Genomic DNA, 26,947 nt, shown 5'->3' with positions numbered 1-26,947 from the left:
CAAGTAGGGCTTGATTTCGGGTAAAAATCGGTTAAGGGTAGAATTAGGTTAGGGCTTGATTTCGGATTTAGGGCCACACGCCGCGACGTCGTCAGACCGCCTTATGTCACAAGGCGAGGCAGTGACGCCTGGCGCTCTCCGGAGAGTGCTAGAATGCCGTGGCGTCGCCATGGCGCCAAGTGACAACCATGTCCATCACACTAAGTTATGTGTGACGTGGGTATGGTTTGAATTTGTGATCTTAGTTACAAATTTGTCTACTATATCAACTCAGCCATCCCTCATTAGCCATAATCTCTTTGAAAGTTACATAATTATCTTATGTTGTGACAAGTTTATTTATTTATTTGAAAATTTAGATAAATTTGAATATCATGACAAGTTTATTTATTTATTTGAAAATTTAGATAAATTTGAATATCAAGTCTTTCAAGCATTTCTAGTTTAAATTGAAATATTAAGATAGAATTAATTAAACTCCTTCCGTTTCAATTTAAAATATTGTTTTTATCATTATTTTTTTGTTCTACTCAAAAGTATTAAATAAGTAATGAAAGTTAGTCAAAAATAACATTGCATTAATAAGAAACTTTACCATAATTAACAAATCACATTAATTATAGTTTCAAATCTTATCTAAATTTTGAACATATTACATTGTACTATCGACCGCTACATATGTTATCAGTAATACCTTGATATATTTTCATGTTATAAAGTGTTTATTGTACATGTTATTTGTACAACTAAATTTATATTTATTATCTATAGTATACTTTTATAGAATTAAAATGTTATATATATATATATATATAGTAATCTTAATTGAAGCAATTAGTTTAAGTCAAACAAGAAAATGATATGATATTCATGACATACTTCATAATTAACAAAATTTTATCCATTTACTATAGTTTCAAATTTTATCTAATTTTTTTTTTTTTAATCGGATCAAATCTTGACTATATTACATGTTGGAAAATATGGGCGATAATGAGGAAGCGGGAAGGAAGTTGAGTCGAATGAGGCCTTTTTTCACAAAGCAAAATAAGGCCAATAGTGTTCCGGTGTATCCGTATTACTCTAAAAAATAAAATAACTTATTCCTTTTAAGCAGCACCACAAGCAAGAGGCTTCATGAATAGGAAGATAGTAAAATAATCAACAGAGAGATGAGAGAAGAATTTCGGGATGAGAATGTGTAGGCTTATGTGTATGTCCTTGTAGGTCTAGGGTTCATGCCTATTTATAGGCTCTCCACTTAACAAACTTTTGGAGATTTTTTCTTGATATGGTTACCGATAATCTAAATAACAACCATATCAAGAATTATATGTCGTAGGATATGATATCAAGATTTAGATGAGAAATTAATTCTAAGATATAACTTATTCATTAAGTATGGATATAGTTTTTTCGGACTTATCTAACCGACCTGTGAGCTTACTTACCGACTAAGTCCAAAACTCAATTCGAATTTGCAACTCGGTTCGGCATATAATAATGTGACGTGGGTAATTATATCATCTAATTTATTTCTCACTCAACATAATTCGGTTTTGAAAATAAGCTAAATATTTAATCATTATTTGATTACTTGAATTTTCAAAACGAGAATTTTTGCATTCTCCTACACGAGTGAAAAATAGGCAATACTAGGTTGTAATGGCACAACTCTCCTCAAAGAGATATCGCATAGGGCAAGGTAGGTTTTTCTTTGACCTTCATTTTTCGATACCGATCAGGTATACTGGCAGCCTAGTGAACTTTATCTTGAACTATTCCACCACAACGTACACCTAGACAACGTTATCAAAAATGATAACACCTCACATCTCGCATGTTCTCAGTTTGTTTCCATTTCAAGCCATGAAGCACACATTTGTCTTCACAAGTGTTTCAGTTGAAGTAGCCCCCACTTCACACTTGCATAGGTGACCTCCAAGAGTATTATGTTGTACTCTACATATGATTGGTAGAGAGTCATTATAAACTCAATGCTTAACCTTCACCATTGATAGAAGACTCAACATTTGTTACTCGTACTTTTCCTTCCCGAGGAAGGGTAGATGGCGTGTCTTCCAAGTGTTGCAACGTGAACTTATGTAGCTTGGTTTTTTCATTGAACCAACTTTGAGGAATCTCCACTCATTATGGTTGGGTGTCCACTAGAGTCGTTCTCAAGTGTGGTTTTTCAAATTCATTCCTCCAAGTAACTTCAAAAATTGATCTCGGTTTAACCTTTGGTTAGCGGATCCGCTATCTTATCCTTGGACTACACATAGTCTAACGAGATTATCCCCGTGAGATCAATTCTCGCATGGTATTGTGTTGACGACGCATGTGTCGTGACTTACCGTTGTACATCACATTATGTGTCATTCCAATTTCCGCAAGATTGTCACAGTGTATCGTTATTGTGGGCACATATTTCTTTTAACATGGAATCCTCCGTAATAATTGTTGAAGTCATTCGGATTCCTCTCCTACCTTGTCTGTGATGATAAACTCGAATTTTATAAAGGATCCGGCTATACATGTCTGCTTAGTCAATTTCCACGACATAACGCATCCTTGGATTGTAAACACATATCCCTTTGTGGAGAATAAGTCACGTTGGATCCGATATCCAATCATCATCAGAGTATCCTTTAAGTACTTGAGGATATTTCAAATAACATAGCCCACGGTTTTGAGCATGTTTTAAATACCTCAAAACCCTTACAATAGTTGTCCAATAATCCTAACTCGGATTGCTAGCGTATCTACTCAATTTGTTTACCGAGTACGCAAGATCAAGGCGAGTACATTTCGTCAGGAAGATAACACTCTCAATTATCCTTGCGTATTCCGCTTGAGCTATAGGATCACCCTAATTTTCTCTCAACTTCACATTTGGGTCAAGCGGGATTTTTGTTGTTGGCCCATCATTGGCGTCGAACTTTGTTGGTATGTTTGACACCTAATAGGATTTTGTCAGGACGTTTCCTTCAATGTTTAGAGATAGTGAGGGGGGAAAAAACAAAAATAGAATTGAACAACCTTCAAAGTCTTTCTTTCTATATACATCTCTATACGAACCCCTAATTATTTCGATCCCGAACATCACAACGGCCAACTCCAAAGTTTTCATGTCAAAATTTCATTCAACATTTGTTTTGTCCGAACAATAAGTCTTTGATCATTTCTCATGATCAACATATCGTCGAAGTAGAGGCAAACCAACACAAAGTTGTTGAATCCCCTTTCTAATAGACACATTTATCACACTAATTGTATCTTAATCCATTTGAAAACATCATATTATCGAATTTCAAGTGTCATTTCTTCGACGTTTGCTTCAGTCCATATAGAGACTTGATCGATTTGCATACCTTACTCTCTTGGTTAGGTACTACAAATCCTAGAGATAGGAGAATATGTGTATAAGACTTTCTCTCTTGTTTTGATAAAAGCCCTTAACAACCAATCGGACTTTAAACTTCTTGACTGAGCCACCGGCTTTTATTTTATTTTTTTTTAGAACCCATTGCATCATAGGGGATTGCAATCCTTTCAAAAATTGGTCATGATCTAAGTGCGATTTTGCATAATCGGATCAATTTGGTCATTTATCGTTTCTTGCCAGAATTCAACATCTGGCCTTGACAACGCTTTTTTCATTGTCCTTGGTTCATCATTCAACATATATGTGATGTAATCTGGACCGAAGTTCTTGGATATTTTAATTCTCTGACTATATCTCGGTTCTTTTTTCAAGAAATTCTAGTAGTCACTTCTCATGTTCTTTTCCGGGAACAAGGAGAAAGTTTCTTGTTCCAGTGGTGATTCTCTCCGTTTTATATTAACCTGTTTCAAGGGGATACTATATGTTAATCTGATGTCTCTTAGTCCTTATCCCATATTTTATATAATTAATATGTGAGATATAGTTCCGATAAAAAAAAAAAATGTGAGATATAGATCATCGTTGTTTTGGCTTACCTAATGAGATTGAGTGGAGAGTGACCGATGAGGATTTTGTGAAAGTGTATGGGTTTCCATTTGGTTGTAATAGGGCCTCAATTTCCCTTGATGAGTATCGAATTATTATGATTTTGCAGATGAAATAGGCGAAGAATATAGTTTGATTGGAGAGGAAAAGCATCATATAAAAAAAAAAAATAACTTGAAAGAGTTGTTGGAGGGAGACAAGATTATTAGAGAAGTGGATTATTGGAGGGTAAATGCTTTATTTGCTATATGTACGTTTTTTGCTCATATGACAAACAATAGGTTAAATCATCGTTATCTGAAGTTTCTCAAATCCGAGAAACTTGCGGACCAATACAATTGGGTTGACTTTTCAAAGAAATAATGTTTGATGCAGTTCGTGTTATTCGCAAAAAGATGCTAAATGATTATATAAGGAGCGGACATGCATTTTTTTATGTAAGTTATTAGCACAGTAGTTTTACATATTCATGCTTGGTTGCTCTAATAGTTGTCTATAGATGCTATGATACTTTGGTTTGTGATTTTTGTATATTTACTATGTTCTTGCATTTTATTTTATTTTATTGATATCTTGAATATAAGACATTTGGTTAGTCGATTTTACATGTGTTTGATTTTGTGGAAGCTGACGATTGATGATATTGAAGAACATTTCCCACTTAATTATGTTAACGTTGAAACAGAACATGTGAAAAAAAAAAAAAAAAATAGGACAAAAAGAACAATGAAGGTGAATTACATTGTCTTACATATGTATTTGTATATGCATGTTCTAATGATATTGCTATTTTATAGTGATGTTGCCACTTTTATAAAAAAAAAAAAAAAAATTGTGATATTTTGCAACATTATGTACATATGATATATGTACTTTATAGATATGTCGGATGTTTTATTAGTATATGGTACGATATATTCAATGTAGAATTGTACTGTTGAACAACCTTAGAAGACCAAGTCGTGGTATGATGTTGAGATTGCCAGACTGACAATGGTTGTCCGATCACTGGAGGACGAATACAACTCTAACTTTAAGCAATTGACGAAGAATGTTCATGGTATAGTGAAAAAACTAGGCTACCCAAATGACCTTTTTAAGGACATGAGCTTATTATTCCCCGCAGCAGAAAGCTCACGATTGTCGATGAGACAATTTTTTTCTTTGAGTATGACCCAAGAGTTTGAAGAAGTATTCACTTCATCTGTTAAGAATACAAACGTAAGACATGTGCATCTGATATGTTGCTGAGCTAGATTTAGAATATTGTAATTCTACATTAGATAAAGTTGTCAACTTATAATATGTCTTGTTGCATTTTCTATTATATATTGATCATCTGCTTTGATCAAATATTTAAATTATAGAAGTTTTTTACGCCAAATCAGTGTGATTTAGAGGCTAATGAAATTGAGTGTGATGATGACATGTTTTTATTACTTGTGCTTCATGATGAAACTAAAGTTGCTAGGGAGATAATACTTTATAAGGTATTAACCTCACCATGCAAAAAACCTTCAAATATGAGCGAAAATTTTAAAATATCTGAGGAAGAAGAGAAAGTCGTGAGGTTGGCTTTTAAAGACCAACCTAACAAGGATGATTTGGAGGGGGGGCACAATGTGCAATGATAAAACAAAGATACTTTTAATAATTAGATACTTACATTGAGACTAGGGAGTGGTGTTTCAAATAATGTGATTGATTTGTATGGGATCTATCTGAACCGGATGGAGTTTAATGTAGCTAAGAAGGAAAAAACATCGATGAGCAGATTATGTTGTACATTCAATATAGTTATAAGTTTTTGTTTCCTCTGTTTGCTTATTTCAGATGGTTAAAATTAGTTTGATCTGTGCATTATTTTGTTTTTTTTTTTTAAGTACATGGCTTCTGTCGAGCTTATTAGTAACTTGTGCGAGAAGATCGAATTTGAGATGTTAGAAGATTGGAAATGTATGTTTCGTCAGCCCGACTTTGGCAACTATTGGTTGGAGGTGTTGAAAGCTTACTATGTAAGTATCTTTCAACAAAAGCTAAAATGTTTTATTTTAGTTAGTCTAGTTTTTACAATTAATTTATTAATTCATTGAAATCTTTATGTGGTTCTCTAACATAGCATAGGTTATTACACAGTAGATGGATTATTTTATATAGTTTATGGTATTACAATAAGATGTTGGTAATTTACCCATCTTTTTTTTCTTTTTTTTTTTGTATTGCAATACTTTTTCCATTATGTCGAGCGGAGTATTGGGTTTTATTTGGTATTTTCATCACCCGACTTAGTGTTTTTATTTCAACAACCTAAATTCCATTGATGCTTAGGATTCTGATTCTCTTGTTTTCAGAAGACTCTTCAAATATTTTAAACTCGCCATTAATAAGTTATATTCCGATTGGCGGTGGGATGGACAATTTTCAATTGAACTCCCGCCCCATATCGCACAACAGATATTCATAGTTTTGGCGTGTATGCTTAATCTTTTTACATCTATAAAGATTTGGTTGCGCGATATGGGGTGGGAGTTCAACTAAAAACTGTCCATCCCATCGCCGATCCGGATAAAGCTCATTCACAATGAGTTTAAAATATTTGAAGAGTCTTGTGAAAATAAGAGAATTAGAATCTCAAGCATCAATGGGATTTAGGTTGTTGAAATAGAACACCTTACTTATGGAAATACCAAATAAAACCCAATGCTCCACTCGACAGAATGAAAAAGTACTGTAATACAACAAAAAAAACGAGTAAATTACATTCGGTATAAATTTTAAAAATTGTTAATGGTATATTTATTATAACTGACAACATCTAAAAGGACAACCAAATAATTGATCGAAGCAATCCAAATGTTGTTGAAGAGCATATGCTATCCAATAACATAAGCAATCCATTTGTTGTCAAATATCACATGCTCCGTAAGAGAACAACATAAAGATTTGATTGCATTGCTAGATTAAAGGTTATTACCGGCATCTCATTATAATACCATAAAATATACAAAACAATTTATCAAATGTGAAATAGCATATGTTATGTTAAAGAACCACATAAAGATTTCAATAAGTTAATAGATTAATTGTAAAAACTAGACTAACTCAAATCAAACTCTTCAGCTTTTGTTGAAAGACACTTATATAGTCAGCTTTCAACACCTTCAACCAATCCTCATCAAAATCAAGCTAACGAAATATACATTTTCAGTCTTCCAACATCTCAAGTTCAGTCTTCTCGTGTTGGTTACTAACAATCTTGACAGAACTCAAGTACTTTTCAAAATAATAATAATAATAATAATAATAATGTAATGCATAGATCAAACTAATTTCAACCATTTGAAAGAAGCAAACAAGGGAAATAAAAACTTACAGCTATATTAGATGTAAAACAGAACTTGCTCATCGACATCTTCTCCTTCTTAGTAACATTGATCTCTCTCTGGTTCTGGTAGATACCATACATATCAATCACATTGTTGGAAAGTATCTTCGTTTCGTCATTGTACATTATGGGGCCTCAATCATCCTTGTTGGGGAGGTCGTTCTAAAAAGCCAACATCAAGACCTTCTTCTCTTCCTCAGATATTTTAACATTTTCGCTATGTTCGAAGGCTTCTTGTATGATGAGGTTAATACTTTCGAAGGTATTCTCTCCTAAAGAACCTTAATCTCATTAGGAAGCACAATTGCTCAAGATATGGCATCACACTTAATTTTATCAGCCTCCGAATCACACTGGTTTAGCGTAACAAGCTCAAATAATTTAAATATTTGATCAAAGCAAAGGTTCAATATATAAAATAAAATGTAGCGAGATACATTATAAGTTGACAATATATCTAATATAGAACTACAACATTCTAAATCTAGCTCAACAATATATCAGTTGCACATGTCTTACCTCTATATTTTTAACAGATGAATTGAATGTTTTTTCAAGCTCTTGGGCCATACCCAAAGAAAACAATTTCGTCTCATTGACAATCTTGGGTTTTTTGCTGCAGGGAATGATAGGTTCAATTCCTTCAAAAAGGTCATTTGGGTAGCCTTGCTTTTTCACTGTATCGTGAACACTCTCCGTTGATTGCTTAAAGTTAGAGTTGTATTTGTCCTCCATCGACCAGACAATAGTTGTCTGTCTGGCAATCTCGGCCTTATACTACAACTAGGTTTTCTCTGGTTGTTCAAAGGTACAGTCCTACATTGAATATATCATAAAATATATAATTATAAAACATGCAAACATATCTATAAAATGTTGGGACTTACCAGGAATTTAACCCTAAGCCCAAAATCTACCGTGTTGTCATAATTGAGATAAAAATAAAGCAAAATAAATCTAACCTTATTCCATTAGTATAGTCGAATTCGGATCTGCAAACAATGGAGGGTTTTGTGTTCTTCAAGCCTATGGCACAACCCCTCCTGAGAAAACCGCTAGGGTTTTTGTCGTTACTCCCACGATGAGATATGGAACATAATGGTTGTTGCGTCTAGACCTGGGATCACAACCCTATTTATATCCCTTATTATTAATTGGCCTCATCACCCAATTAATAATTTACCGGGTTTCTGCACATTGGAGGCCCGCGCTTACTAAACACATTTAAGCCCAATAAATTAATATATCATTTAATATAGGCTTAATCTGACTGATAACTCAAATAGTTACATTTAACCCACAATTGGATTTTTAATCCAACAATCTCCCACTTGGGTAAATATACACTGAATAACCTTATGAGCTCATGAATGTTTTGCTATCAGGTCCTTAATGTATATTATCAATCTTATCTATAAGTCACGTCAATGCGGATCAAAGCGGTCGTCACTGCATCTATCGCAATAGGACCGATCAGTGGTCACAACACTAATATAACCTAAGATTCGATCAAGTGCGGATGCACAACATGGAAATTTCATGTAATGTGATCTTAACATGCCTATTTCCAACTGATCCACCTTAACTTTAATTTCAGAACAACTAAATACTGAATTAAAACTGAACATTGCACACTGAATATTGAACATTGAATACTAAATTGTGCAGTGTAAACCAAAGTAACTTTAATAGTATTTGAACATTACTAATCAGCTCCCACTAAACCGAAGTATGGAAATATGGTTCCACTATCAAACGAGCAATATGCTCATTATAAAACTTATGTGGAAACCCTTTACTAATTAAGCGGATCCGTAATCGTGGAAGTTATATGAATATGTTAAATAACTAATTCATTATATGAAGTCAAACTATTAAATAAATGGTGATTATTATTATCAAATGATGCACTAGTTCCAATCGATTTTGAATTCTGGAAGAGACAAAACTTTATATTCGAATGAACAATAATAACTGAATTTGTTCAAAATAGAGATCGAAATTAAATTTTGACTGAAGATGGTACCATAAAAAATGCCTCATCCAAATTCAAATAGTAACGAATACTCAATAATAATTTAAAATTGTCAATGACTTCAACTTGAACTTTCTTGTCGTCACCCATATAGATGTATCTTTCAACATCAATTGATTTCGACAATAAAATAATCTTGCATAGATATACTGATGTGTGTTGTTACATCAAAATCCACCCGCAGGTGTGTCTATAAACTGAAATTAAATTAATTTCAAGAGCAAGACTAATAGGACAAACATGTCCTCCGAAATGTCTAACTTAAGTGCCCTCAATTTAGTAGCAATAGTAGACATGTTCATGATGTACTCCCTTATGTTATGTTTGTCGTTATACTTTATGGTAGTGAGAAGAGTACGCATTTCTGCCTTATCGCTTTTGGTAAAGCGTTTCTTAATTTCGACAAGGAATCCATATATATTGTACTCCTAAAAATTTATGGAGTGCTTTTCTTAATGATAATTAGACTTAGGCGTTGGACCTGTCCCACTTCTCAAATAACTATGCTCATGAGCAGTGTTTTTCGCCGTATGAGTGAGTTGGTCTATTATTAATGCCAAGTCATGATTCATGCAACCAAATGAATCATAATGAAGCTCAATAATAATGCATTCTCATCTCAAGACACTAAGTGCAACATCAATGGTCAATCTTTGGATCAATAATATTGATTGCTAGCAGTCATCTTGTTGCAATAATCATATACAGACAATAAGTAATGTCAAACAGCAACCAATCTTTGGACTGATTTACCATTCACATAAGTTAAATCCATATAATCGTCCCATACATACTATCGCAGATGTATATTTCATTCTGTCAATTACCAACTGCCTTTGGGCCGAAGAATAATCACATGAATTAAAATACACATAAACACTTACGTTATCAAGAAAAAATCTTATATAAGAGAGGTTAATTTGGCAACGTCAAATACTTGATCTTCACCGTCAAAATGCAGCATGCTTATTAACAACTGAATGCACATGTCTATAAGCTACTGAATGTTTCATATGTGAATTTATAAAATAAAGTAGCTATTATATCACAAGTTATCGAGCAACATCAGCAAACGTTGTTGGACAAATTACTGACTCGCCAGTGATAAACTTATTTTGACAACTAAATGTAGACAATAAAGTAATATGCCAAACAACACTCCATCTTTGGACAGATCTATTATCCACACACAAACAATCAAAATTATCATCACCACATTCAATGTCACTAAACATGTATGTAACTACTTAATGGTTGAGTTGCCTTTGGGTCAATCAGAAGCCTTATAAGTCACAAACACAACTTTCTAATACACAAAATAAACTGATTTACACAGCAGAGGCTGCTTTGGCAACATAATTGTTTCAACCGATTCATGAAATATATTATATTATTTATTGCTAATTAAATTCACCTTAAATAAATTATGTATGTCCAATACATATGAAAGGTATAACAACAACAATTAATTGATGGACTTATTAAAATAATTAAATAGTCCAAGAAAGACTAAATGCAACGGAATTATATAAGCAAAAAACATGCCACCCAAGGAGACTATAAATTAATACACCAAATAATTATAGTCTTATTTAAACAAATGTATACCCTAATAAATACATGCTACTATATCCCAAATTTAATTGGATTTTAAACAAATCAGAATAAATATGTAATTCTGATTATTCAAAAATTCAGCAATAAAATAAATAGAGCATTGCACAACTGACAATGAAAGTACACAGGACCATATGTACATACTGATTGCATATATTTAGTAATTTAATGAATAGATCCATCAACAATGTAACACATAATCATATTTGAATTTATAAAACTCCACACCATACTTTATCTGAATCCAAAATTAATAGAATCCTTTAACGATGAGAGTGAATTGATTTTATAAAATCAATAATAATAAATGAATAAACAAATTCAGTACATATTAAATCTAATTACAGATATATTATTATATGTACATTAATTAGTAAATCTTTACTGCATGTATACATATGTAAGCACACAAAAATTGGACACACTAATTTAATCGACATCGTGTAATATTGCATAATTATGTAATTAATTGATTAAATGAGTACACTGTATTGATGTAAACATCAACAAAATTAATGCTTACTCCATTCCATTGAGTATTAAATAAATTAATAATACCCTCAGTCCAATTATTAATGCAAATTAAACTTCAGACTAATAATACTTTTCCATATGGTATAATGGCAAGGAATTCATACATATATATATATAAATGTATATATTTCCGATAACAAATATCCATACGATTGCATATCAAAATCAAATTAAACTTCAATCAAGACTAATCTCAATTAAGCAATCAATTTATTTAATTGATATACCAAGAATCCGTAGTACATGCAATCACATTCATAATAAAAGAAGTGATGCAGACACTCACATTCATAACTTATTGTCTGCTTTGATTCATAATATATATATATATATATTTTATAATTGCATTCAATGTCCATTCATACTTGTAAAAAATAAACAAAAAACACGATTACATAATCATGTTAACATATACATATATTAATTGCAAGCAAATTATTATATCGCAAACACGTCAATAAATCATCATACATATTTAATGATCAATGGACAGCAAACTTACGGAGTGATTTCACGAATGGAGACCGAAGGGATTGATGTATGAATAAAGATGATATCAACATTCTCAATACGAGACATATGGACATGATGGCAGCACACGAAATAATATTTTCACTTAATTAAACTTGATTAAGCAATTATATCATACAATGAAAAGATTCGACACCAACATCTCGCAAACAGATCAATTCGGAAAAATAAGTCTGTTCTATCTTGCGTGGATTAAATCTAACCGATCAAACATCAATTGATCTAACAGATAAATCTCAAAAATTCAACACAAAACTACTCTGATACCAATTGTTGGGACTTACTAGGAATTTAACCCTAAACCCAGAATCTACCATGTTGTCATAATTGAGATAAAAATAAAGCAAAATAAATATAACCTTATTCTATCAGTATAGTCGAATTCGGATCTGCAAACAATTGAGGGTTTTGTGTTCTTCAAGCCTATGGCGCAACCCCTCCTCAGAAAACCGCTAGGGTTTCTGTCGTTAAATATGGAACGTAATGGTTGTTGAGTCTAGACCTGGGATCACAACCCTATTTATATCTCTTATTATTAATTGGCTTCATCACCCAATTAATAATTGGCTGCATATTGGAGACCCGCATTTACTAAACACATTTAAGCCCAATAAATTAATAGATCATTTAATATAGGCTTAATCTGACTGATAACCAAATAGTTACATTTAACCCACAATTGAAATTTTTAATCCAACATAAAATACTATTATCATATAATAATGCAGCATATCACAAAACAATTTTTTATAAAAGTCCTAGCATCACTATAAAGTAGCAATAGCATCAAAACATGCATCTAAAACTACATATGCAAAATAATGTAATCTCCATCATTTGTTCTTTGTCTTTTTCACTTCTTATGTTCCAACGTTAACATCATTCGATGTGAAAGATTTTTAAATATCATCAATCGTCCGCTTCCGGACAATCAAATATGTGTAAAATTGACCAACCAAGTGTCTTATATTCAGCATATATATATATATAAAAGATGTTGCAACATAGTAAATAAACAAAAATCACAAAACAAGGTATCACAACATCTACGGACAACTGTTACAACATCTACAGACAACTATTACAGTATCCAAGTATGAATATATAAATTTATTGTGTTAATAACTTACAACAAGACAATGCATGCCCCTATTTGGCCTTGCACTCCTCATATCATCGTTCACGAATGGCAAAAACTGCATCAAACATTCTCTCTTTGAAAAAGCTAGTCCAATTATATTGGTCCGTAATTTCCTCGGATTTGAGAAACTCCAAAAAACGATTATTTACCATATTGTTTGTCATAGGGGAAAATAACATAGAGATAGCAAATAACACATACAGCCGCCAATAATTCACATTTCTAATAATTTCGTCTCCCTCCAACAACCATTTGAAGTTGCTTTCTTTTACATGATGTTTTTCCATTTCAATCAAATTATACTTTCTACGGAATTCGTTGCAAAACCATAATAATTCAACCCTCATCGAGGTAAATTGTGAACCTATTGCAACCAAATGACAAACCATACACTTTCGTAAAATCCTCGTAGGTCATTATCCACTCAAGTCCATTAGGTAAAGCAAAACACCGATGATCTATATATCCCACATATTAATTATACATAATTTGGAATAAAGGCTAATAGGCATCGGATTAACATGTAATAACCCCTTTAAAATATGTACTGTTAAAAAAAACGAAGGAAACCACCACTTGGAAGAAAATCTTTCTCCTTGTTTAAATCGCAAATTTTCCTAGGAATAATACAAGCGCATTGAAAATAGAAAGTTTTTTAAACATTTGATTTATTGTCTGGGATAACGAAAGGATTGGGCTTAGACATACTACCGTTCAATTTATCCTCTTGGATTACAATGGATTTATATTTAGATATACCAACAAAAAAATAAATTTACTCAATTGAAAGAGGATCGAAGATGGAACGACTGCCCGGGACTGGAATCACACAAACAAGTTGGGAGAAGTCGATTTCAAACCTGGGTTTATGTCGCATTTGAATGGGAAAAGGGATGGATGGTTCGATTGATTTTTGCGTTGATGACGGTAGCGGCGGTACCAACAACGACAGTGACGGAAGGCCGACGACGGCAGAAGAGCGACGGGAGGGGCGATTCGGCAGACGATGGATGGGATGCGACAAGGGCATTGTGGGAAACGTAATGAGGTGAAATGTTTTTTATAGGATTCGGTAAGTAATTAGGGTTTTAGAAACAAAATTATCCTAAATAATTTTTATAAAATTTAATACTATAAATACCATGTACATAAAACACCGTATAGAATGAAAATATATTATAGAATTATGATAATATTATAATTAATATCACATCAATTTCTTGCTTGAATTAAATTAATTACTTAAATTAAAATTATTACCAAAAATATCTTAATTAATAAAAATATGTCACAGATAATAGATATAAAATTTACTTCTACAAATAACTTGTTCAGCAAATACTATATAGCATATAATTATATCATTGAATTAAGGATATCATATGCATATACTACCGATAGCACAATATGGTCAAATTTTGGATAAGATCTTGAAACCATAATTAACATTATTTTCTTAATTATGCTAACATTTGTAATTAATATCATATCAATTTCTTATATGAATTAAATTTAATTACTTAAATTAAAATTGTTAGCAAAAATATTTTAGTTTTATAAAATTATATGGTAGATAATATATGTAAAATTCAATTCTACAAATAACTTCTACAACAAATATATTATGGAATTACTCATAACATATGTATATACGGGTGATAACAAAATATAATATGATCAAAATTTGAAACTATAATTAATGTGATTTTTTAATTATGATAATGTTTCTAATTAATGCAATGTTATTTTTTTACCAACTTCAAATATTTATTTAAATTAAAAAATTTCTTAAAAAAATTTCTATCCAAATTTACAATTTTTACTTGATTGATATCCATTGGATCAATCAATTATCAAATCCTACTACTATAATAAAATAAGTAGTGTCAGATGGTTTTCATCAATGTAAGAACAATCTAATTATAGATGATACTCACAAAGTTACACATTTATGTCTCACTTATTATTTAAGATTGTCTATCCAAATTATTTAAAATCATTTGAAAAATTTCTCTATCCAAATTTATAATTTTAATAAAATAAGTAAGGTGTTCATGATTTTACAACATTAGCACCTTTACAGCAGCCTTATCTCACCTATATAATTCTTTTTTCATTTATAGTTTATGTTGTTCCCGCTCAATTACTAATTTTTCACTTTTTTTTTTTTTTTTACATATATATCATGTAACAATTTATTATTGGCCTTACTAAATCTAAGAGTATTTTAAATAGTTACCAATGATAACCCAAACAGAAGCACATTGGTAATGCAAGGAGAAGACAAGGGGAAGCAAATAGGCTAATTCCATGATACAACATGAAGTAACTTCCGAATATAGAAATTATTCTACGTGTAAACTACACGGGCTTGGTATGATAATAGATACCAATGGGCACCAAATTTTCTTCCCTTTGATATACTGTGTCATTTCTGTCCGTCCAATAAAAGGACTGTTGTTTCATTTTTTTTCTTTTTGGTTTTAAAAAAAATAAATAAATAAACTTTAAAAATTGTAAATAGATCCCTCACCCCGTCATTACCCAAAAAGCTACGTAAAAGAAAAATAAAAATCCAATTTCTTTCCTTCTTCATTCTTGCCGCCGTGAAGGTCAGTCGCCCGGCCTGCCCTTCGCCGCCCAGACCCCGGCATCGTCGGCATCCTTTTGCTTTTGCATTTTCTTTTTTTTTGGAACCATTCTAACCGCGTCCAAGACGAATTTTATTTCATTCGACTATATCACCAAGCCCATAATCGTTGCCTTCTCCTCTTCCCCAGGTACACGATGATTATTTTTGGAGATTTTATGCAATTTCAGTTTAATTTTGTTGCCTTAGTGTTAAACTTTGTTGTTATGTATTTAAAATTTATCTTCAATCTATATTTTTGTTCACTGTTATATTTGGTATGTTTATCTTGTAGTTGGCTTAAAATTCATCAAAAGTTTTTTTTTTGTTATGGTTTTTGAATGAATGAATTTTTCATTTCATTGTGATTAATTTTACAGGATATGGAGTGTCGGTATTTGCAAAGATGTTAAGAAGATATGGTTGTCTTGATGGCCACAAAAGCCTCAAAGCTAGAAAACAAATGTGCTGAATTAATTCCTTGACATTTTTGTGTTTGAATTTTATTCAATACCTAATATTATGTTATTTTCACGATACATTGATATATTGCCATCTATGTTGATTAATGCACAATATATCTATGAAGCAATTAACTATGGAGTTTAATTTATAAGAGTAGTAGTTTTTTGTGCCGTTATTGCTTTAGTTAAGAATACTTTGGCCAAGCTAGCAGTCTAGAACTAGCTACATTTACTTACCTCAGTTTGTATAATTCCAGCCTAATTATTTCATATCTTAGTTAATTTGCATTGTTAGAAACTAATCGGATGTAGGTTTGTAGTTACCATTCGTCTCCCATGTTTATTTAACTTTTCGTGCCTCATTAAATTTATCATTATGTTGGGATATAACAAAAGTCCAAATTGTAATACCCTTGGAGTTTGGCTGGTGCTTAAGCTAACTCTTATGGATGAGCCGATACCAGATCATCCGAAATTGAATAGTAATTAAATAGATTGAATAGATTATTCATATCATACACATCCCTTTTCTAAAGTCCTATTCAAAGAATTATTAGTTAAATATGCTTGGTTTAGAGGAGCGCGTTAAAAGGACTCGCGGTAATCTGTAAACCCTCAAAATTCACTCATTGGCTATAAGATGAGAATGTAAATGCATGCCTTAAATTATATATTGCACAGAAATAATATATGGTTCCCTAAAACTCTGTTGACAAGACGAGAAAGAGATAATAGGCTACTGCATCCTCCTCCACCCATAATTGCAAAACATCATATTATATCCTCCCGACCCCAGAGTTAGCTGAGTTGGAAAATGAAGAAGGAAATATCGTACTGGTTTGTCACTTCATCACCTCTTGTTCCTTTTTCGGTAACACCATAACTTTCCGATCCAAAATTCACAACCTGAGGTTCTTCTTGAGATTGTAGGATTGGTAACACCTTAACTTTCCGATCCAAAATTCACAACAAGAGGTTCTTCTTGAGATTGTATGATTGGTTTCACAACCTCCCACTCTCCATAAGCATAGTGGGCATTTATCATTGAATTTATATGCAACATTCTACAATTATTTGGGATCGAATCCAATTATTTGGGTATCGGGTCCGAGTCTAGGTATTGTGCACCCTTATCAAATTTGGTCGGATCTCGGGTCCAATGGTGGACCCTACCTGGACCCGACCTAGATCCGATTAATATATTAATTATATATATGAAAAAAATTAATTTTTAATAATATAAATTATATTAAAAATACTTTTTTATTTATTTATTTTTTACTATTTTATTGCAATATTTTTGAATAAAATATATAAATTTTAATATATGTTGAATCCGGGTACGGGTTGAGTCCATTGAGTATTTGGGTTGAGTCCGAATATAATTGTGTCCAAGTATAATCGGATTTGAGTATCTTTCTATTTTTTTTTTTCACCGCGTCATCAAACATACTTTCTTCAATTTTACATCCACAATGAAATTAAAAAACTAATTCAATTTTTTATATATTTTTTAAATTTAAAACTAATCAAATAATAAATTAATATTATTTTCTAATATTTAATTTATTAAAATATAATACAAATATTTAAAACTAATAAAAAAAAATATATTCAATATTAATATCATTTTGTAAAATAGTAATATAAAATTTAATAAATTATAAAATTAAAACATAATAATATATTCAAAATAAATAACAAAATAATATCTATACATATATATATAATATTATATGTCATGTGTCACAATGATATTAGGACACATGGCAAAAAGAAAAAGGCACATCTCCAAGGGTGTAAAAAGGGCACATCTCCAAGGGTGGTGAGCAGAACACCTTTGGTGATAATATCTCATATTATTTGATGGGTATCTCTAAAATGGAGATACCTGGTGGCCTAATTCTAGGTGGTGACTGATTGTAATCAAATAAGTTGACACAGCATTATCACTACACTAACTACAAGATCTATTTGACCTAACATTGGCTATTGGAAATCACAACAAAAATGCATTACATTAAGAAGGTCAATTCTGAGAAAACATGACATATAATAATAGAGCATGCATTCATTTCATTATAGGGAGGAGGAGGAGGAGACCAAAGAAAAAGAATAGAATAGAATAGAGAAAAATGAAGTGTATCGGATAACTAACAACTTACATCGCATGGCCATGGTGCTTATCAAGAAAGTTAGGCCAACCCTTTGGCCTGGCCAGTTGACCCCCAATTTTGGTTGCAACACCACCTACCTATAAAATGGGGAGCTGGAGTTCAGAGTTACTTACATAGTCAGAATGGGAATTTCTAATCCAAGTGGTGCTACGTTACAATCAAATATAAAATTCATATCAACATCTGAATGAATCCCCAAACATTTGGGGTTCATCCTCATTCAGGAAGTCACTGGCTCTAAGATCACAGATTCAACACCAACAATTAATCAAACAATAGACACAAAGAAAATTCACAATGTTGCCTCTTGTTTCAACATTTTTCAAAGTAGGATTACAACTGACAGAAAATGTATCAATTTCTCTCTGGAATTAAATGTGCTTCAAATGATCGATACAGACGGAAAAAAAAAAAAAAAAAAAAAAAAGAACTCTCAAGGTAATAATGTGTATTGCATGACAAATTGAAAATATAATCAAATTATTCTAACGTGATTTAATATACTTGTTTTCGCACTATGCATACATTCAAATATTTTTCCCTCTAAAAAGTATCTCATTCAACACCTGTTTGCCATTCAAAACCATCACATTCGAACCTAATTTCCATATAAGTTATAACATCCATAACCTAATTTTCATTCGAAACTTTACAACACCCTAAAACATCATCAAGACAAACAAACACCCCAAAGCAATAAATTCAGGCTATCATCAATCAATTTGTAACTGTCATCGAGCACACATTATTTCACAAGGCTAAACTAACAACAAACCGAAGCCATACCTCAAATTCTCCTGACAGCTTCTATGTTCAGCATGTCCACATGCCAATGCAGCTCCTCATCTAGCAATCTTGAAGTTCATAAGCACTAAAAGCTTAAAAAATTAATCTAATAATCACACACTTCCATAGGTATAGAGCATGTCAATGTCATCACATGACTGCCAACGCATGCATTGTTGACAAACAAGAATGCATGCTAGAACATAGTAATGGAAAGAACGAGATGTCTTTGATAAAGTGAAAGAATATATTTCTGTGCTGTCATCGAAATAAAAATGCCAAAAAAAATAAAATCTAGTCACACTGCAAAGCAATTACAATAACCATCAAAACCATTGAGCGTATCTTCTGTCGAACAAACAGCTAACTTAATCCAAAGCTCTTATCAGCAACATATCCTGGATGTCTTAGAAATTTGTAACAAGCAGACGACTGGGGTATATCTAAATGTGGATGCAATTCAAGTTCAATCAATCACGCTCTCTTCAAAATATACCCCAACGCGATGCCAATCAAGCCGATAATGATCACATACAGGAGGGGAATACCGCCATGGGTACTACTTCCCCGACGCCTTAACATATCCTGCGGAACATGACCAATTCCAGGAAATATTAGCAAGGGATCAACTTTAGTGCCACAGAGGGAACATATCGAAAGGGTCATCCTTTGCAGCTTTGTAAAGGAGAGTTGTTACAAATTTACAACACCCACAAGGACAAGGCTATATTTACCATTCTTTCAATTCTCATCAAGATTGTGGCGACTAATATAGCAATAGAATTCCTTCATTTTAAATTTAAAATGGGGTGTTTTGCACAATTAAGTACTATCTTAATTTTCACCCTGTATGTATAAGACGTGCATATTCAATGAAAACTGGATGGCATTTTAAGAGTACAGAAGATCAAAATGGGTATTAACTTTGAACAAGATTATTATCTTAGTTTCTCTTACATGATATATTCCCCCTAAACCAAATAATTCTAAGGAAAGAAAAGTAAAACAAATCATTATATTATGTGCCATTTTAAAGGCAGTTTCAAGTGGGACATGGCACAAATGATTATTCGAGATCATTCATCATTCTATTATAACACATGGATGAAGACTCTAATAAAGCAAGAAACAAATGATTACCAGTTCTTGTTGAAGCTTGTAATTTTGCTGAACAACAATACGTTTCTCCTCTGTAAGCTTTGAAATCAGTGCCTTAGCCTAGAGTTTGGATTTAAACAGAAAAAAATTAGTAAATTAACAATTATATACATTTATTGTTGAGAATTTGAGGGTAAAAACAAATAATGACCAATAAAAAAACAACTAGGTCTTTCATAATAAGGAAACACAAAAAGAAATACTGTTTCAAATAAAATTGATGCAAGGAAAGTGAAAAAAGCACAAAAATTATATTCAGCTCTAAAACTGCATAAACTAGCCCCCCGAATGATTGAAGAGAATAACCTCATTAAAATTCAATAGAAGAGATTCACACATGAGAACCAAAACCAAAATACAACTAAATAGCTAGCCCTACAAAATTAAATAAAGCCAATATATTATAGCATAGACCTCTGGGGTGCTTTCCTGGTGGTCCGATGATTTTGACATCTGCAAAGTCATAAGAAAGATTGAGTTATTATAAATTCCCTGATGTTACAAAGCTTCATTGATTGAGAGACAATGCAACAATATTCCAGATCACAAAAAAACCAAAACCTACCACATTGAAATCTGAACCCTGATTCACAGCCCCATTCTCTGATAAAGATGCCCTAGGCGAGTAACCTTCCTCCGAACCTTCTCTCACAGGTGAAGGAGGTCGAGGGGGCGGTACATAGACAACTCTTAACTTGGATTCCTCAACACGATTCCCAGACTCTTTGTTGAACTAATCAAAAAGATTATCAATAGCTACCCAAACACACCAAAATGTATACTGTAGTTAAAATTCTTACTGCAGAAAAAAATGAGAAATTTACCATTTCAGGAGTAATATCCTTTGCCGTAACTCCAGCGCTCACAGTAACACTCTGCAGGAGAAACTTATCCCTGCATTGCATGTCCGGTGGCACCTCCTTTTGGGCTTGCATTGTTACTAAATCAATAAATAATAAAAAAAAAATTAAAATCCACAGCCATTTAAGTCATCAGTAAATTATTCAAACTCAATTCTACCAACATTCAGACTTCAACATCTTGAATGAACAGATTAACATAATAGAGAAATATAAATGTATATATGTATGTGTGTGTGTTTTCAATTCAAACACAGACCTATAACATCACATGTTGAATGAGGTACCACAACTCCAGTGTTCGGCCTCACACAATACTTCTTTGGATTTGTAGTCTTCACCTGAACAGCATGAGAAAGAAAAAGAGAATATATATAGATATATATATATATATATATATAATGATCAGAATCAGGCATTCCTTCTCCGCGGTTTAGTTTCTTCTTATACATAATCCGCAGGGAATTGCAAGATTGTAACAAGAAAATAACTGCAACACATTCAAACGAAGGAAATGGCACCCACCTTAAATGCAACATAATTATCGGATTTGTTGGTCAATTGCATGGTACAGGAGATCTGTTTCTTCAGTTCAACTTTTACAAACACGAAACGAGAAACAAATTAATCACAGAAAACAGAAACGCAGATCCAAAAGAACATGAAAAATTAAATTCATCACAAATTCCCCATCCCCAATCCATCGAAACTTCTAGAAGCAGCAATCTTCCATCACACACACAAAATCCAAAACTTTCTCATTGTTAACAAAGAAATTAAAAATAAAATAAAATAAAATAAAAGAGAAATTGACAGTCGCGTACATGGGAATTCAAGCTCCAGTGGCTCGATATGAAGGAGCTCGCCGTTACTCATTTCTTAAGGGATCGCCGATATCTCCGCCGGATAACTGATCGCGTCTTAAATTATCGAGGCGAGCAGAGAATCTTCGATTGGAATCACGAATTGACGGCCAATAGCACGATTAATTCAGCATCGACGTGATGGAGATGAGAGATCTGGATGGATCTTCAAAAATTGGGAAATTTCTCATCAGCAATTTCTGCAGTTAGAGAGAGAGAGAGAAAGAGAGAGTCGTATAAATAAGAGCAAACGTGGAAAGTGCAGAATGCCCCGACTCCGGTGAATGTGCTGTACATTTTGAACCAAAGTCGCGTTTCTTCAGTTAAGAATGTTAAGTCGCGTTTCAATAGGAGTATAAAATTTGAAACATTGAAAACATAATATACTCCGTCACTTGTGAAATATTTGACGTGTTTAGTTTAGTAAATGAATTATAATACTCCGTCTTCCATCTCATAAATACGTATCTATTTATTTTTTTACGAAATTTTAAAAATATTAACATTATATTGAGATATAGTAGAAATAAAGTAAAAATAACTAAAATGGTCTTATTAATTAGTACTGGTATGATATAAAAGTAACAATATTTGTGTAATATATTGGAAGTTGTAAGGGTATTTGTAATTTACTAAAAAAATAAAATTAACACCTTCTTATGAAACAGACCAAAATGAAAAAATGAATACTTTGTTATGAGACGAAAGGAATTGTATGTTATAATATTATTGTATTATTTTATATGACCGGTATTATTGATATTTTAAAATAAAAATCGATAAATATACTGACAAGTTAGTTTTACAGCTATTGCTTCCAAAGATTTGACGTGTACTTGAAAGTATCAATATACTAATAAGTTAGTTTTACATTTATCAACATTACGGCTTGTTTATTTTGTATTTTTAAATAAATATTTTTTTTTATATTAAAGTATATGTTGAACAAGAAAAAATCAATGGGTAGGATTTTCGAGAATGGGCCTGTTAAATTAGGTTAAAGGTTGGTATAGAATCTAATGGGCTTATTAAAAGTAGTAGGATCTTAAAAAAGGGAGTCCAAGAATAAGTTGGAGCGCTATTAAGGAAAAAGGTTTCCTTGGCAGATAACTGTGATTTCGAGGTCGGGCACAGAGATTAGACAAGATAAGGTCGGGCTCGGAGATCGGACGTGATGAGGTCGGGTACGTAGGTCGGACCTGATAAGGTCGGGCACAAAGATCAGACAAGATAAGGTCGGGCTCGGACATCGGACGTGATGATGTCGGGTACGTAGGTCGGACCTGATAAGGTCGGGCACAGAGATCATACAAGATAAGGTCGGGCTCAGAGATCGGATGTGATGACGTCGGGTACGTAGGTCGGGCACGGAGATCGGAAGTGATAAAGTCGGGCACGGAGGTCGGACCTGACAAGGTCGGGCACTGAGGTCGGACGTGATTAGGTCGGGCTCGGAGGTCGGACAGGATAAAGTCGGGCACGGAGGTCGGACGTGACAAGGTCGGGCACGGAGGTCGGACCTGATAAGGTCGGGCACTGAGGTCGGACATGACAAGGTCGGGCAAAGAGATGATTCATGGGGAGGTCAGACAAGTGAAAGACGGGCAAGAAGAGACAGAACAGCAGGTGTGCAGGTAGGGCGAAAAGTAGTTTTGGACGGTTGAGGGAAGTTACAACCGACAAGCGGATATGAAGGCGCGACTTGATTGTGACGGTTGACATGGGTTTTAAATAGATTTGTTCATGGCCTAAAGAAACCATCTTCAATCGACATCAAATTCAAGAGAATTGCTTTTGGGGATCACCACTTCACTTTTTCAGTCGGTAGTTTTTATTTTCCTAGTTTATTTATGTATCGTACAGTGTCTAGAGATTCTTAATCTCAAGCATTTATTTTATCAAATTCGAAGATAATTTCTATTTTCGGATTTTACTTTTTATTGTTGAAAAACGGCATCAGCAGTATGAAAATAGTGTCGATACTATAAAAAATATATATATATTTCCTCCGTCCCACATTGGAAGTCTTGGTTATTGTAGACACGAAAATTTAGAATAAGTATAATTAGTAGATAATTAAGAATGTATTAGTAAAAACAAATAACTTATAATATAAATCTTTATAGATTAAGATTAAGATAACTAATTATTTTAACTAAGATTAAGATAACTAATTAGTTTAATTAAAATAAAAAAATTTAAAATGAGATTAAGATGCGTAATCATTTTTCAAAAAAGGAAAGTGACATGAGATATGGGTCGAATAGAAACGGTAATATGGACATAATAAGTGGAAAGGAGGGAGTACTATTTTATATTGAATTTTTAACTTTTTGTAAGTGAATAAAATATATATTCACTTTGTTCGCCCAAGCAAACTTTTAAATTGCAATTCCTCAATAATAATACTCTCTACCTCCCACTTACCGTGTTCATATTATTGTTTTTTTTGTCTCACATCTCATGTCACTTTCTTTTTTTTTTTGAAAAAAATGAATATACACTTTAATTTTATTTTAAAATTTCAATTAGAATAATTAGTTATGTTAATTTTAATTTATAATTATTTATATTATAGGATAATAATTTTCATTAATACATTTTTAATTATATGTTTATTCTAAATTTTTGTATCTACAATTACTCGGATATGGTAAGTGGGACGAAAAGAGTAATAAACAATGCAAAATATATTTTATAAAAGTCAAAAATAAATTCAAATACTCATTAAGAAAAGTCAAAAAATCAAATGTTCAACTTAAAATAATATACTTTATATTTTTCACGCAATTTCGCATACTTAGTTAGCACACAATATGCTAAAAAATCAATTCATCTAAAAATATTTTGTGAACAAAACTATTATATATATATTTTTTGTATTAATATCTGTATATATATTATATTTTTTATACAACCTCCGTCCAGTTCTAAGGTCTCATTTATTTTTTGTGTGTTGATATTTGAATATTAATTATTATATGAAAACGTAAATACAAATTAATGAAAAATGACAAAAGTATTTCTATTAGTGTCTTATAGGACTATTATACTGATATTTGTGAAAAAATTTATACAAATATAATAATATTTTTGTTGATGTATTTTTTCAACAATAAAAAGTAAAATCCGAAAATAGGAAATATCTTCGAATTTGATATAATTAGTGTCTGAGATTAGGAATCTCCAAACACTGTAGAATACATAAATAAAATAGGAAAATAAAATACAGAACTAGAAAATAAAGTGGTGATCCCCAAAAGCAATTCTCTTGAATTTGATGTCGATTAAAGATATCTTTTTTCGAATAGCAGCGGATCCTTAAATAACCCCTTGAAGAAATGGTTTGAACCGTCGTCTGGTCGGTTGCAGCAACCGCTGTTCAACCGCCCAGAAAATCCTCCTCTGTCAACACATGTGTTAACCGACTCACCAACCGCTCGCGCCAGTTACAGCACTCAACTGCTCAACCGACCGCCTCTGAACACTTTTCTGCCTCAAATGGGTGGCTGGCCCGACCGGTTACTCAGCTGCCCAAAATAACCTCTGACTCCTTAGACGGACCGCAGGCCAACCGACCAGTCCAAATACTAACTGGTCGCTAGACCGAACGATTCATTGGTTGCTCAATCAAACGACCACCATCCAGTCTCTTTAATCGGCTGAATAACCATTCGTCCAGACGCTTGATTGGTCGCCCTATCAAGCGACCAACAGACCGCCCTTTCAAGCGACTGAACTACTGTTTGACCAAGTGACCGACCAATTGATCAGACGACTAATTAACAGACCTTTCTTCGTCCGTCTTCCTTTTGCCCGACCTATATGCCACCCGACCAATCCAAAGACTAACTGATCGCTAGACCAAACGATTCCTTGGCCGCCCCATCAAGCGACCACCATCTGGTCTCTTGTCCAACCACATATCGTCCGTCTCATTCTTCTTCGCCTGATCTCACTTGGTCCGAACTCCGCATCAACCGACCTCCATATCAGCCGACCTCCGTGTCGTCCGACTCAACCGACTACTGACCGCCCGACCTGCTCAACCGACTTTGGACTATCCGACCTATTTAACCGACTGAGAACCAACCGACTGCTGATCAGCCGATTGAGAACCAACCAACCGTGGATCAACCGACGGCGAAACAACATCCTCTGGTCGCCTTATCTCCTTAGATGGACGGCTGGTCCAATCGACTTCCTTTTGACTCTGCTACCATACCGTCTTACCTTGGCCCATCCGTGGGCCAACCAACCAACTTACTTTGGTCGGACTGCAGACCAACTGACCAACTTCCTTTGGTTAGACTGCAAACCAACTGACTTGCTTATCCGACTGCGTACCATCTGATCTCCTTCTTCGCCTGATTTCCTCTTTCAACCGACCTCGGCCAACCAACCAACTTACTTTGGTCGGACTGCAGACCAACTGACCAACTTCCTTTGGTTAGACTGCAAACCAACTGACTTGCTTATCCGACTGCGTACCATCTGATCTCCTTCTTCGCCTGATTTCCTCTTTCAACCGACCTCTGGGCCGTTTGGCTTATATTCAGACCCATTCAGAATCCTACTGCCATTATTAATTATTATTATTATTTTTTGTGCTCAACAATTTTATATTAGTACAATGACGCAAAAGGTAAATAAAACTCTTAAATCCGACGAAAAGAGTAATATTTATAGAGAATATGTTACTTAAAAAAAAAAAAAAAGATTGGGTAAACAAACTCATAGTTTTGTTCATCCAAACTAGAAATGTTCATGACA

The 26,947-nt window shown here is 33.0% G+C and overlaps 1 protein-coding gene and 1 long non-coding RNA gene across 2 annotated transcripts; both read right to left on the bottom strand.

Annotated features, from left to right (window-relative positions):
• Positions 1 to 13,043: 13,043 nt before the first annotated feature.
• Positions 13,044 to 14,383, bottom strand: LOC127250130 (uncharacterized). The gene is made up of 2 exons (XR_007838544.1): positions 14,098 to 14,383; positions 13,044 to 13,292 (listed from the first exon to the last, which is right to left on the bottom strand). It is a non-coding gene; the product is annotated as an uncharacterized LOC127250130 (long non-coding RNA).
• Positions 14,384 to 19,503: 5,120 nt separating this feature from the next.
• Positions 19,504 to 22,440, bottom strand: LOC127250685 (vesicle-associated protein 1-1-like). The gene is made up of 8 exons (XM_051274086.1): positions 22,136 to 22,440; positions 21,837 to 21,907; positions 21,571 to 21,652; positions 21,276 to 21,391; positions 21,017 to 21,184; positions 20,866 to 20,904; positions 20,434 to 20,511; positions 19,504 to 19,878 (listed from the first exon to the last, which is right to left on the bottom strand). Exons 1-8 carry the CDS (start codon positions 22,185 to 22,187, stop codon positions 19,768 to 19,770), a joined length of 717 nt encoding a protein of 238 aa, XP_051130043.1. The 5' UTR covers positions 22,188 to 22,440; the 3' UTR covers positions 19,504 to 19,767.
• Between the last annotated feature and the right edge of the window lie 4,507 nt (positions 22,441 to 26,947).

The sequence above is a fragment of the Andrographis paniculata genome, unplaced genomic scaffold (assembly GCF_009805555.1).
Source record: "Andrographis paniculata isolate CXL003 unplaced genomic scaffold, ASM980555v1 Contig37END, whole genome shotgun sequence".
Lineage (NCBI taxonomy): Eukaryota > Viridiplantae > Streptophyta > Magnoliopsida > Lamiales > Acanthaceae > Andrographis > Andrographis paniculata.
The sequence above is the reverse complement of the archived record's forward strand: the minus strand, read 5'-3'. Positions and strand labels throughout refer to the sequence as shown.

Coding starts and splice junctions, on each gene's coding strand:
- LOC127250685 (XM_051274086.1), bottom strand. CDS start 22,187: ATGAGTAACGGCGAGCTCCTTCATATCGAGCCACTGGAGCTTGAATTC. Junction 21,392..21,570: donor TTCAACATGTGATGTTATAG/GTCTGTGTTTGA, acceptor TTATTGATTTAG/TAACAATGCAAGCCCAAAAG. Junction 20,512..20,865: donor ACCAGGAAAGCACCCCAGAG/GTCTATGCTATA, acceptor TCCAAACTCTAG/GCTAAGGCACTGATTTCAAA.